At 40.4% G+C, this 13653-nt stretch overlaps 1 protein-coding gene across 1 annotated transcript in view; it reads right to left on the minus strand.

The window, feature by feature from the left end:
• The window catches only part of LOC127426776 (transformation/transcription domain-associated protein-like), a 99742-nt gene that overhangs the window by 7575 nt on the left and 78514 nt on the right, over positions 1-13653 (minus strand). The window contains exons 64-68 of the mRNA XM_051673803.1: positions 12139-12300; positions 8716-8806; positions 6783-6982; positions 5667-5928; positions 890-1115 (exon numbers count right to left, since the gene is read on the minus strand). Coding sequence (XP_051529763.1) covers positions 890-1115; positions 5667-5928; positions 6783-6982; positions 8716-8806; positions 12139-12300 — 941 coding nt within the window. The remainder of the gene's footprint in view (positions 1-889; positions 1116-5666; positions 5929-6782; positions 6983-8715; positions 8807-12138; positions 12301-13653) is intronic.

Consider the following 13653-nt stretch of genomic DNA (forward strand, 5'->3'; position numbering starts at 1 on the left):
AAAAAACGTCCATATACTATGTGACACAATCACAGATCAGTGGATACAATGCATAGATCTTAAAATAATCTTGGAGAAAATGCAACAACGCTACCACAGATATCATTTTTTCATCCTGGAGGGTCTCTGGTTATAAAGCGGAGCATAACAGCCGTTTTCATCTGCGTTCACGCGACGATACATTTTTGAAGAGGTGCACATCAGGATATGGTGTAACTGCTGTAGGTTATGCGTAATTTCGATGCAGAAGTACAAACTGGACTTAAGAGGCAATATATGCCCAGTAGAGATGATTTTTAAGGCGCGATTTTGTGCATTGGTTTCTAACCATGTGAAATGTCTTCCAACATGGCTTCTTGACTAGCTTGACCAGCAAGTCTTCCTTGGTCAGCCAGCATCACCAGAAAAGGCATGCTTGCCAACTGCCTTTTCCAGCTAAGTTTTGCTGGTGAACAGCATGGCTATGCTAAACCACCAGTTAGACCAACATGAAACCACCATAAAGCAGCACAAACCAGCCTGGACCAGCATTTTAATTCATGCTGGTCTAAGCTAGTCATTTCAGCAGGGCTGTCATCATTTTATGTCAAATACTTCAACTGAATAAATTCTTTAAAATAATATGATTATTTAGGCCAAGAATAGAACTTTAATAAATACATCACGTGTTACCAAAAAAAAAAAGAAAAAAAAAAAAGAAAAATTCATTATGGGGGCATTTCTGGCTCCACATTTTGCATTTCAATGGCATTTCTGTCAAAAGTCCTAGTTCATTTCTGACCCCGGTCCCAGCAGGTGTCTAGCTAAGAACTCCAGGGTGTGGATCAATCAAAAAAACCATTTCGCAATAGCCACCTACGGGTCAAAGTGCCTGTGTATTGATTGATACCTGGCAATCTTGATGTAATAGTGTGTGGGCTTAGGCATGAGGAACTCTCCCGGGATCTCCACTTCGGCAGTTTGGGCAGAGAAGTTGCTAAGGAAACGACATTTCTCCTCAATAAGGAAGAACTTGGGCAGCTGCTTGGTCTTGGCTTCCAGGATCTTGATCCATTTCTTCAGCTTTGAGATGAGGTTGTGCAGCTTCATGGAGCCTGGAACGCTAAAGTCAAAATCTGTGTGCGGAAAGAGTGACAGGAAATGGTAAGAGATATGAGGAATAGATAGGTGGCTGAAAAGAGATGATATAATAAAAAGATGTATAAAAGTTGCAGAACATGTGGAAAAAGGTACGATGTTGTGTGTACACCAGAACTGGTAGAGAAATTAAGAGACAATTTTATCACTGGATCAGAGAACAGAAGTGGTGCACTTCCTTCCAGGTTCTCCATGCGATGGATAACATCAAGGTTCATAAGGGGAAAAACTGATTAATTGCTCAATGCAACTTCTAAATGACACTGCGCATTAACTTGGAGAGCAGACACAAAAGATTTGGTCGAAATTCAAGCCATGTCCCCAATTTTACAGACAACCTCCGGGCCAAAACGTCTTTATCAAACAGGCTAAAAGCTACTCCACTTTCATACTTCTGTTGTTCCACATTAATAAAACCACATTGCACAAAATGGGGACAGGCTTTCCATTTAATTTTTCTTTCTTTTAATAATAAGCAATAAGGTATGAGGAGCTGTGCTATATATTGTGAACATAGCCACAGCTGAAGGACATTGTTGGGCACAAGCTGTCCAGTTGTGACTTTATTCGCAATATTGCCCAGCTGTGAGTGCCTTATTGCTTTTACCAGTTACAAGAAAGTTAACAAAATTAACTTTCATTAATTAAGCAAATTTATTAAATGCCTTCCACCAGAAATTACTATAGTCCCTGGCATGTAAACAATAACCGAACATATTCTGATGATGCTGTCCAATGACAAATGGCCAACCAATCAGCATCTAGAACCAGAACTTCCCGTTTTAAAATTATATCATGTATTTTGGCTCAGCTGGAATGCTCTATTGACCAATCTGCACTCAGGACACTAATGATTCGTTTTATAAAAAATGTTTTTAAGATTTGTTTGGAGAGACTTTAATTCAAAAACCTCTTTTAAGCTGCCACTCATTTCAGGGTAAAGCCAGTAAGACGTGGTAGCATAATGATGGGCCATTAAAGAACTGTCACTGCCCGGGTGACACTTGTAATAATGTCAATGTCTTGTGTGACATTTCGATTAGCAGTGAACTGCCATAAGCATTACAGCTGCCGCCAATTTCCACACCCTGAATCAGATGATGCCTTACAGAATCAGACACACTATGTAATCTTGGCCTTTCTGACTCGTTCTGGAGAGACTTGAAGACTGTTTAGGTGCTTAATGAGCAGTGAGCATTATGAAAGAGATTTCACTTGAAATGCACAGCTACACTCAGCGGTCGACTTGGTGTATTCAATTTAGAATAAAAAATTAACAGACAATCCCCCGCATTGCTTGTGCCCCGAAGTGAAGAGTTTTTCAGATAACACTGCTCATAAGCACCTCCTTGGCAGCACAAGTTCTGTTCTGATAAATGTAGCACCTTTGTTGGCAGTTTTTTTTGTGCAAGTGTGAAGTGCTGTCACACTGACTTGGGATCAGCTTAGCTCATGGGGGATTTAAGCTTCCCACTGCTGTGGAAAACAAAGTCTCTGCTCTCTGACCTGTGAATGAGATACACTGGAGGCGGAAGTTTTCTGCACCTAATAATGCTCGGACAGTGGAAGTGGCCAAGCGCATAGTACATAGCACATAGCAATAAAAAGCAATATTTAGTGCCATATATTTTTACATAAACATTTTAATTTATGGAAAACGACAAATGGAGACTTCCGTGAATGTTTTTGAGCGATGATGCAAATTAATCACTGAATCAGAGTTTTGAATCAATTCATTTAAACTGACATTTTGAACTGATTCACATAAATGAATTGAACTTGCCACACATATTAAAACATCAACACACTCATACTCATGAGTCGATAATGCAAAAAAAGATTTCAAAAGAACAGAGACTAACAGATAATAAACAAATATTTTGAAATGCCATTAATCTGCTAAACAATAAAACATGCACATGGCGTGCATCTGATTGGATTATAGGATTCTTAAATGAATATTTCGGGTTTAATACAAGTTAAGCTCAATCGAGGACATTTGTGGCATTATGTTGATTGCCACAAAAATGTATTTCGACTCGTCCCTCCTTTTCTGTAAAAAAGGAAAAATAGTGTTACATTGAGGCACTTACAATGGAAGTGAATGGGACCAATTTTTGTAGGGTTTAAAAAGGCAGAAATGTGGAGCTTATTGGTTTATAAAAGCACTTCCATTGTGGCTATACTTTTGAAATAGTGAGTGTTTTAATGTTAAAAAAATTGGCCCCCATTCACTTCCATTCCACTTCCATAAGTGCCTCAATGTAACCCAGATTTTTGCTTTTTTTTTTAAAGGAGGGACAAGTCAAAATTTATTTTTGTAGTAATGAATATTATGCCACAAATGCTGTCAATTGAGCTTAACTTGTATTGAACCCAGAATATTCCTTTAACAAATGGTGTGTACTGCAGTGTGTTTGTTTGAACATGTGCAAGTAAACCAGCATTTCCAACAGTGGGGAACAGAGAGCTTGGAGGAGAAACATCACAGGAAAGGGAGGACAATGACACAGAGAACAAAAGGCGCTGTTTGCTTTGCTGATTCCCCTCCAAAAATCATTCCCAATGGCAAGCGGGGCCAGGCAGGCAGAAAGAGCTCAGGGCACTGGCCATGCCTCACTGTCCAGAGACAGCTGGCATCACAACATCTGTTTTACACCCTTACAGCCTTTACAGTCCTCCAAGGCTGTGAACATGCACACAGGCCCCTGCATAGAGCTTAAAATGTGGGAAGAGAGAGTGTTCTAGGCGTACTGAGCTGGAGAAGCTGTAGGTGGACAGAGGAGAGAAGTATAAACATATTCTGCTCTCCTGAGTGGAGGACAGCTGAGGGGGAATTTGTTTTAACAGTAGGCACATATGCGCCTTTGCTGTGCTTTCTGAGAGTCAGGTCTACAACAGGGGTACTGGAAGGTTACTGTTATGCAATGTGTACAAAACTGGCCTGAAGACAGAGCCGTGCCAACTTCTCTCCTTCACAGAGATTTTGAACAAATATCTCAAGGGGGGGTGGGGTGGGGGGGTTGAAGGTTCTGACATTTGGAATTTAAAGGCAAAGTCACAGAAAAACACAGCACTTTCTCTCTGTTAAAGAAATTGTCCAGGTTCAATACGACTCAAGCTCTATCAACAGCATTTTTTGCATAATTATCACAGAAAATAATTCTGACATATCCCCATAAAAAAATAAAAATAATAACGGTTACAGCTTAATGCACTTGAAATGGAAATACATAGAGCCAGGCAATGAACATTAAAAGACACACTGTTTCTGAGTATAGCCACAAGATGTAAACTTTATATGTGATGGGAAGAGACAAGTGTGATAGAATTGCACCTTGTCTGTGCAAAGTTCATCCAAGTGCATACAATTTTTCAATATCATGACCACTTATATGGCCTTTATGGCTAGTAAAGCCAGTAAACTCCACTTCACTTGATACCTGCAAGGATATCAAGAAGAGACAGTTTACAGTATATGGAGTAAACTTCACTCACAGGAATTATTTTGGTAACATAACCAAACTTTCCTCCACCCAGAAAAGTATTTTCTCTTCAAAAAAGACAACTGACCCTTAGCTAATCACCGAACCTCCTTGGTAACCATTGCTCGCTCTGACAAGCTTTGCAGATTTTCGATAGGATTAATGGGAGATTGCCATGAACGATGCATTTTTTGGCAAAATATTCTTAAACTCAATGGATATTATTTTTTGAAATTAACAACCAACAATATGCCAGAACACAAAAAACAAGTGCTATTCATTAAGTTGACTTTTCACAGGAATGCACTAAGCAATAAAAAAAACTACTCAATTTTATATATTACTATTATATTTTCTGATGAATCTACACTTGTTTTGCTATAGGTAGTGATTGTTTGGTTTCTGGAAAGAAACATTTTCTTTAGTCACCTTGATACACACGCACACAGCCCTGCCTATAGTCATCTTCTCATTAAATCTAATCACATGGTTCATAGAGCCAATTATTCCCTGAGCCGGCTTGGTGGAGAGGCCTGTGGTTAACTCTGAGCAGGAGTAGTTATGCAGAACAGAGACAAGAGTGAGAGGCATGTGTAATTGTGCACAGGGGACAAGATCCTTCAAATTCACTCTCATTGACTGGACTTTCACTTAAGTTTTTGAGATGTGAAGACAAAATGAAACGGCATTCACAACACATTTAAGATCCGTAATGTGACATATTTCAGAGCTAAACTGAATATTCAGCAGAAAATAATGTAGGGCTGGGCTTGATTCTGCCAATTAAGGTTTGGTTGGATTGTAATAATCCAGCTATGACATATTTGAATAATATTTTTTTTTACCTGTCCACATGGCCTTTGTAAAGTTAGCAGAAAAGTAGTTTTAAAGGCATATACAACATTTTAATGCAACATAATAAAAAAATTTTTTTCTTTGAACTAATATGCAAAGATGAATCATGCACAATAAGGACTTTTATAAAGAAAGCACGTGAGATCTATTTCGATTGCATGTCTTTTAAGTATGCAGAGGTGTTCTGACCTGTGGTGAACTGGCCCTTCATCTTCTGGAACACAGGGTCTTGAGCAGTAGCTTGGGCTCGGCGGGCCAGAGACTCGCTGGCTGCGCTGGAGAACATGGTGGACACATTAGAGACGTTCTCCAGTCCCACACCAAAAGTGCTCACCAGCTTTTTCACAAAGTTGAGTGTGTGAGGAGTGATTTTAGCATCAGACACGGCTCCACTCTTTTCAAACGCCACAGAGTAGCATTTTGCCAGTCCCTGCTGGAGTTGACGCAAGACCTGAGGAAAGAAAACGATGAAGAAATTACAGGGAGAAGCCAAGAGACTGGGATAAATATCTTTTAACAAGTCTTTATCAATTTACCGTGAAGGATAACATAATTTCCACATATTCAATTTAATTTGCCATTCTGATAATACTAAAAATCCTTCAGCAGAAAAGATGTTCTGCAGAGAGATCAGTAAAATCCCACCTCTAAGAGACTTTGCTGCAGAGATTAAGCCTAGACTTCAAGTGAAGATCACCATTAACAGATTCATTTTGTCTGGGACTACACTTCATCAATGTCTGGAGAATTAAACCCATGTTTTACTTCACTGTACTCTCTCATTGCCACTTTCTTTCATCCTCCAATTCTCCTTGCTAAACTTTCTTCCCTATCCTTCTCCGTACTCCTCTCCTGCTGTTTCCCAGTGAGTGTCCCACAGGAGCATTCAACTGTCCCTGCACCTCTGTCCCTGTCCAGTCTCGATGCATCACCGCATCAGCCCTGTCATGGCAATCCAATCTCCCCATGTTCAGTCTACACTCCCCTGACCCATCAATCACGATGAGCACCTCGCCAAAACCCGATTAGCAATGGAGTGCCAGCGTCCACCTGCACTGCAATACCACTTTTCAGCCTCATTGAACCCCAATCGTTCCCCTCTGTCAACTTTCATCTGGACAGCCGGTGCTCTGAAAACAGCTACGTGTATGTGCCTCCGGCGTAAGACTAAAGAACGCAAGCAAACTGGACAGAAAACGCATTCACGTCATGTTTAACTTGTGCTTGGGACTGATATGCTTTAAGAGGTAGCCACTTGCTTCTGGAATACTCTTTCTCTCACATCTAAAATCTGGTGTGTCTCACCTCCTCGTGCCAGTTCTCCCTGAACCAGACCATCTGGTCCACGATGCCCTCCAAAGATGAGAGCAGGGTGGGGTGGAGTTCACGCTGCATGTGCATGATCCGGCTGCAGCGCCACATGGGAGCAGTGGCGCGAATGGGACCTGGGTCAGATGCAGAGTGGGTTTGGGCTGCTGCCGAACTGGGCTGCTGCTGCCCAGAGTCTGAGGCAAGAAGAAATGACATCACAAGACAGGCAGCGTTATTATAGTTAACAAAAACTAAACGAAAACATTTGTTAAACAATTGTTACATCATTGGAAGAACTGAAATTAAACTAATATACATTTTCATGCCTCCAAAACTGACTAAAAGATAAAAAAATTAAATCAAATTAATTTCAATTTTGTTTTACAGCATATTAAAAAAAAATCAAACTTTTAAAACCTGCTTTCATTAAACATGAAAATGCCACTAGATGCTGGATACACTAGCTGCACCCCTGATAAATTTAATAATGTAAAACATTGGGGGCCTGGGTAGCTCAGCGAGCATTGACGCTGACTACCACCCCTGGAGTCGCAAGTTCAAATCCAGGGCATGCTGAGTGATTCTAGCCAGGTCTCCTAAGCAACCAAATTTGCCCAAATGCTAGGGAGGGTAGAGTAACATGGGGTAACCTCCTTGTGGTCACGATTAGGGGTTCTCGCTCTCAATGGGGCATGTGGTAAGTTGTGCGTGGATCGCGGAGAGTAGCATGAGCCTCCCGTACTGTGAGTCTCCGTGGTGTCATGCACAATGAGCCACGTAATAAGATGCGCGGATTGTCTGTCTCAGAAGCAGAGGCAACTGAGACTTGTCCTCCGCCACCCGGATTGAGATGAGTAACCGCACCACCACGAAGACCTACTAAGTAGTGGGAATTGGGCATTTCAAATTGGGAGAAATAGGGATTAAAAAATAATGTAAAACATTTAGCTAAGCCCCACCTTAAAAGCGTTTCTGACCAATCCTGTTTTAGCAACTGTTGCCGGGCCACCATTACTCTGAAACACGTTTGCTATTTTCATATGAAAGCCTATGAGAGTGGTGTGTGTTTGAGTAGTTTTAAGCGGGATTTTATCAAAATAATCCAAAAAAAGATGTTGCCTCCTTGTCACTTGTAATAGTGACATGAGTAACTCAGAGGATACCCATAGTGTTTTTCTTTCTTTAAAAAACAAACTTTACAAAAATGTCAAGAAGAGCGTACTATGGATTAAACTGTGTCAACCCTCATTCCCAAATGAGCATGAATAACATCAGCGAGGACACCTACATTTGCTCCAAGGTAAATTAAAGCTAATACCGCTAACTTAACATTGATTAATTTACATACTGATTCATGTAATAGTAAAAGCTATAGTAAATAAACAGTTCACAGCATGTGCATCATTTTTCTTTATTCTGACTCACTGTCTCCGCAGTTTTCAATCAAATTACTGTATAATTTAATGATTTCTGTTACAAAAAATTTCACATACATATGCATTACAATGTCACTCTTCATTCCAGCCCACTTAAGAATAGTTTCCATTCCGTTTTGCAAAAAACACGCCGTTCACAGCAATCTCCCATTCATTCCAATAGGGAGTTCTGCAGAGCTTGTCAGAGCGTACAACTGTAATCAACATGGGTGGAGCTAAGCGAAGGGTCAATTGGAAGCAGTTAATACAAACTTTGGTAGCCCTAAATACAAAATAAATAAATAAATAAAGAGTACAAACTAACAAAACCAAAACTAAATTCATAGGACTTTTGAAAATAAAATACAAATAAAAAACGAACTTAAAAATGAAAAACTATAATAACCCTGCAGAGAGCAAAAGCATGAGAGGGAAAAACAATTACAAAGTTGACCTTTGAAGGGCTTTCTATTGTTCAGTGTGAATGATGTGAAAAAACTAGTCGCACGTACCACTCTTGTAGCGCTCCCTCTGCTCGATTTTCAGCGTCAGGTACAGGGTTCGGATTGGAAAGTACACAGCTTGAGGGTAGACACGCCCCACCTAAGATAAACAGTTGTAGATTACATTTCAGATATTCCCTGTTGGCTTGGGTCAGAGTGAGCGAGAGAAATGTAGCGCTGACATGTTTTGAAACCTTTCTCTGATAGTGCAGGCTTTTGAAAATGAAACCGTAGGGGGAAAGCAACGAGATGGACAAACATCAAGGGCAGATTAAAACCATGGCTCAATATGACACTCGCTAAAAGATCTACTTTGCCCTTGAGCAGGATCACAAAGAAAAGGTTCAAACTATTCAACGCTCCAGCCCAAAAGCTCATGTATTTGTCAAAGGGCACTGATGCACTTTCAATACGATCGATATCTTTTCCTTTTTTTATTTTAGGCCTTTTTATTGACCATACAAATTAGTCGAAAGTAAACAGGACATTATAGTGGGAAAAGGGAGGAACGGGACTGCATTTCAACCGACCCAGATTCTGACTTGCATTGTCACATGAGCACAACATGCCAGAGCATGTGTACTTAACTGTGAGGCAATGTCTCAGAAAATATCTTAAGCTGATGTAATTTATTCAGTGTTGCACATCCAACATTGCTAGGCTTGTTTGAGTGACAAACCATAGCAACACTGGTTCAACTAATCAGAATCAGCTTTATCGCCAAGTATGCTTACACATACAAGGAATTTGTCTTGGTGACAGGAGCTTCCAGTGTACAACAATACAAAAACAGCAGCAAGACATAGATAATAATAAAAAATAAAAAATAATTATACACATCCGTACAAACACACACAGACACACACATACATACACATACGTAGTACAAATCTGTTATCTGTTATATACAGTGCAAAATACAAATCTGTTATGTACAGCGCAAATGTTTTTTTGTTTGTTTTTTTAGAAGAATGAAATGACAGAAGAGGCTGGATGTGTTGGATAAATATAAAAAAGACTAAACTGTGTATTGCACATAGTTATTGCTCAATAGAGCAATTTAACTGTTCATGAGATAGATAGCCTGAGGGAAAAAACTGCTCCTGTGCCTGACGGTTTTGGTGCTCAGAGCTCTGAAGTGTCGGCTAGAAGGCAACAGTTCAAAAAGGTAATGGGCAGGGTGAGTGGGGTCCAGAGTGATTTTTCCAGCCTTTTTTTTCACTCTGGAAGTGTATAGTTCTTGAAGGGGGGGCAGGGGGCAACCAATAATCCTCTCAGCAGTCCGAACTGTCCTTTGTAGTCTTCTGATGTCTGATTTCATAGCTGAACCAAACCAGACAGTTATTGAAGGGCAGAGGACAGACTCAATGACTGCTGAGTAGAACTGTATCATAATGGTGTTAGTTTGGGCAGGACTACCTGTTTGATAGACCAATGGAATACCAGGTAAAGTGTTTGGGGAAACCGTTTGAAAATATTTTTGTCTTTTATGTTTGGTCCAACTAGTGGCGCAGGAAGTATAAACTGCAGCTTTACGGAATAATCAAAGTACCAAGTTGTGAGGCCCTTCTCATACTTTTTATTTCAAATAAAAAAAAAAATCTCTCCTTCCCCCTGGTTTCTGAGCCTAACATTATAGACAACGAACAGAGTTGTCTGACCGATAACCTAAACTTTGGCACAATTTTATTTACTTTATTGCTATGAAATAATCCAAAAATCATGCTTAACACTTGTTGTTCTCATTATTTTCCATTGTTCTCATGGATACTCATCTATCCATGAGGGGTGTGAATGTTTTCTTAGCAGAGTGAGGGGGATGAGGACGAATACATGGAAGCAGCAGACAGCGCTCCTGAAACCACCCACAGCCCCTCTCAGGTCTCACAGCACACAGCTCATGCAAGCCATTAAAGTGGAAACCTGATCTCTGTCAAGCAGATGCTGAAAGCAGGCTGGACTTTAGGTGTAAAGAGACACCTCAGAGTCCAGATGGGTTTTTACATAAAAAGCATTCATGGCTAAGACTTTCTGTTAAGAGCTTGTTAAGTATCACATTAAAAATGAAAGAGGCAAAAGGGGAAAAGATCACCCCTAAAATTGGAGAGAAGTCATATTTTAAGGTCTGTGTGTGAGCACGTGAAGGGTGTCTGTGTGCATAAAGGTGTTGAGTTTTCCTTGCCTCCGTTTCATCTCAAGGCACCCCATCGCTCACCTTCATCAATATTTCACCAAACATTTTTAAAACATCCCACCAACTGGAGAACAGCTAAATAATTCAGAACCCAAGATAAAGGTGTTTCATCCACTGGAGATTTCACTTGAAAATAAAGAGTTTTACAAAAAGTCTACCTTTCACTCATCATTGATCCCTTAGATCACATCCAATGATCCTTCAGCAAGGAGAGTTGTCATTCTTAAAACACCCTTGACAAGCCCAATAATTGAGATTATATTGTGCAAACATATCCATTTCATTTGGTGCTTATCAGGAATTCAAGTGTACTTAATCTCAAAGTGAAGCATTTCTAATGCATGGGTGCATCTGTGCTGAAATGGAGAGATTAGGAGTCGCTGGTCTGCTGCGTGTACGTGAGAAGAGAGGAGAGCGCAGGCTGAGCTGCATGCAAAGCCCGCTTGGAATGAGTCAGTGTAGGAGAGAGGGATTTCGACATCTTTTCACACGGGTTAAGTGCACAGATCTAGCTCCCCTTTCTCCCTCTTCGCTCTCTCTCTCTCTCTCTCTCTGGGCCCCTGAAGCAGCCGTTTCCTCTTTGAAGTTCAGGAGCTTTTTAAATGGCTTGGAAATAATACTTCATCATGAAGGGCAAATTAGTCTCTTGTTTAATTTGCGGTACTGTTCCCACAGTTTGAGTGTTTGATATTAACCCAATAAAAATGTTTTGCATAAATAATTAAAAAGGCAGGAGGGAGTCTGTGAAACTATGAATTTGACAAAAGGGGGTATTAACTGGAAATTGTCTCTGATTGTAGCGAGCAAAAGAAATGAATCTTGATCAGATGGACCACAAGTCTTCACATACAGTATGTTCATTGCATTTCTTTCAACTCAGACAAACAAATTAGACCTGATTATTGTCTTCAACTTCAAAACATTTCACACCAATTCAACTTCAAAAACTATACACAAACATGTGAAAAGGGACTTTATTTTTTAATTTTAAGATTAGTTACGGCATATTCTACAATACCTTGCAATCCAATTAATCAGACAGCAAACTATATTTAACTTTATAAAGTGTCTTAAAAACATGACACGCTGAAAAAGAGACCTAATGCAAATACTAAAGATGTTGATTTATCTGTTGAATGCTTGAGAAGACAAAATGACCTAAATGTCCATCCTTAGTGGATATACCAGCCAATTGTGAATGTACTGCTAAAGAACAATAGTGTAGCAAGGAAACCAACCTGGCTAATGAGGTTGAGGAGAGGTTTGCCCTCTGAGCCCACCAAGCATGTGAGAAGCTGAGGGATCCAGGCCAGCCATTGGATGGGTGGCACTCCAATGCAGTATTTGTCCACAGCATCGGCCAATGTGTTCTTATCATCAAAACTCAACAGCCACAGCACCTGAGGAAGAGAAGACAAATGAAGAGGGGAAAAAAAAAAGAGGAGACTTACTGCAGATGGACCTTCATAGAAACCTGTGTGAGATATGAAAGTCCATCATGGAGCTTAAAAATCTCACATGAATGCACACAAACGTTTGGATAAAATGTTGCCACATCTACATCAAGCCTGATGTAATTTCAAAAAAATGTGATCACAAACGTGAGTGCTAAACTGACAGAATTGGTAACGCAATTCATTTTAAAGCTGTGTGTCAGCGTTTGAGGATGAGCTACATGAAATAGCTTCTCAAGGGCTTAATGGTAAAATCATCACAGCAGCCTTGCTCCCCACCAGTAAGCCAATATTTACTCTTGCTTTTTGTTGGTGGGTTCTGGTATGGTGGCCAGAGGGATGGTAGCAGATGAACCTCCATCTCTGGTGAGGCATGATGGAGACAATAAGCGCAGGACAGCCCGTGCCACACTGCTTGCAGATAATTACCGATAATCAGCGAGCAGTCATTCTCATTAATCAAGTGTAAACTATGCCAATGTCTCTGAAGCTTCAGTGGCCAGCAGTGCTCCGGACATAAATCGAATGTGCTCCTTGCTTTAAAACCCACAGGGGGAAAAAGGAAAAAGCCAAATGGTGTGGAGCTGTTTGATTTGGTGTAAAGTACTCTACAGAGAGCAGACTGCCATGTGTATAATATCTATACAAAACCCATCATCAGCTCTAATAATATAATTACCTCCATCACTGGAGGTTCATCAGTCTGAATGCAGTGCACCCCCCTGCTACAGCTGTATTAATTCAGGAATGGTGCACACTCGCACAGTGATGGATGTGCCCTCCATTTAACAAAGCCATCAGAGAGCACAATGGGTTTACTGGACCACAAATGAACACTAAGTTTGCCTGTGTGTTATAGCAAAAGAGTTTAATGGTAAAACAAATTACAGGCAAGTCGGGGGAAAAAAAATGCTATCCCATTATTACGTACTATTACGTGCATCCGTTTGACTATTTTGGAAAATCACTATTACTAACACAAGCACATGCTGTTCTCTTAGAAGGCTTTAGATAGAGCAAAAGTCCATTGATATGTAGTTCAGACTGCATACATGCACACTGCAGTGGTCCATTTGCTGATCATGACCCATGGGAAGGATCATGGCATGTTTTATTGGTAGGCTTTGGCAGGTGTCTCAGTGTTGCGAAGGGTCAGGCTTCCAAGAACTGTGTAGATTGGACTGACAGAGGTGGAATAAAGCTTTTAACCTCTGGGTAGGATGGGCTACTGGAGAGTGGGGTAATTAAAGTCTGTCCATGGGGGGGGATTGACACTCAAGATGGATGTTAAACTATTAA

The sequence above is a fragment of the Myxocyprinus asiaticus genome, chromosome 36 (assembly GCF_019703515.2).
Source record: "Myxocyprinus asiaticus isolate MX2 ecotype Aquarium Trade chromosome 36, UBuf_Myxa_2, whole genome shotgun sequence".
Taxonomy (NCBI): Eukaryota; Metazoa; Chordata; class Actinopteri; order Cypriniformes; family Catostomidae; genus Myxocyprinus; species Myxocyprinus asiaticus.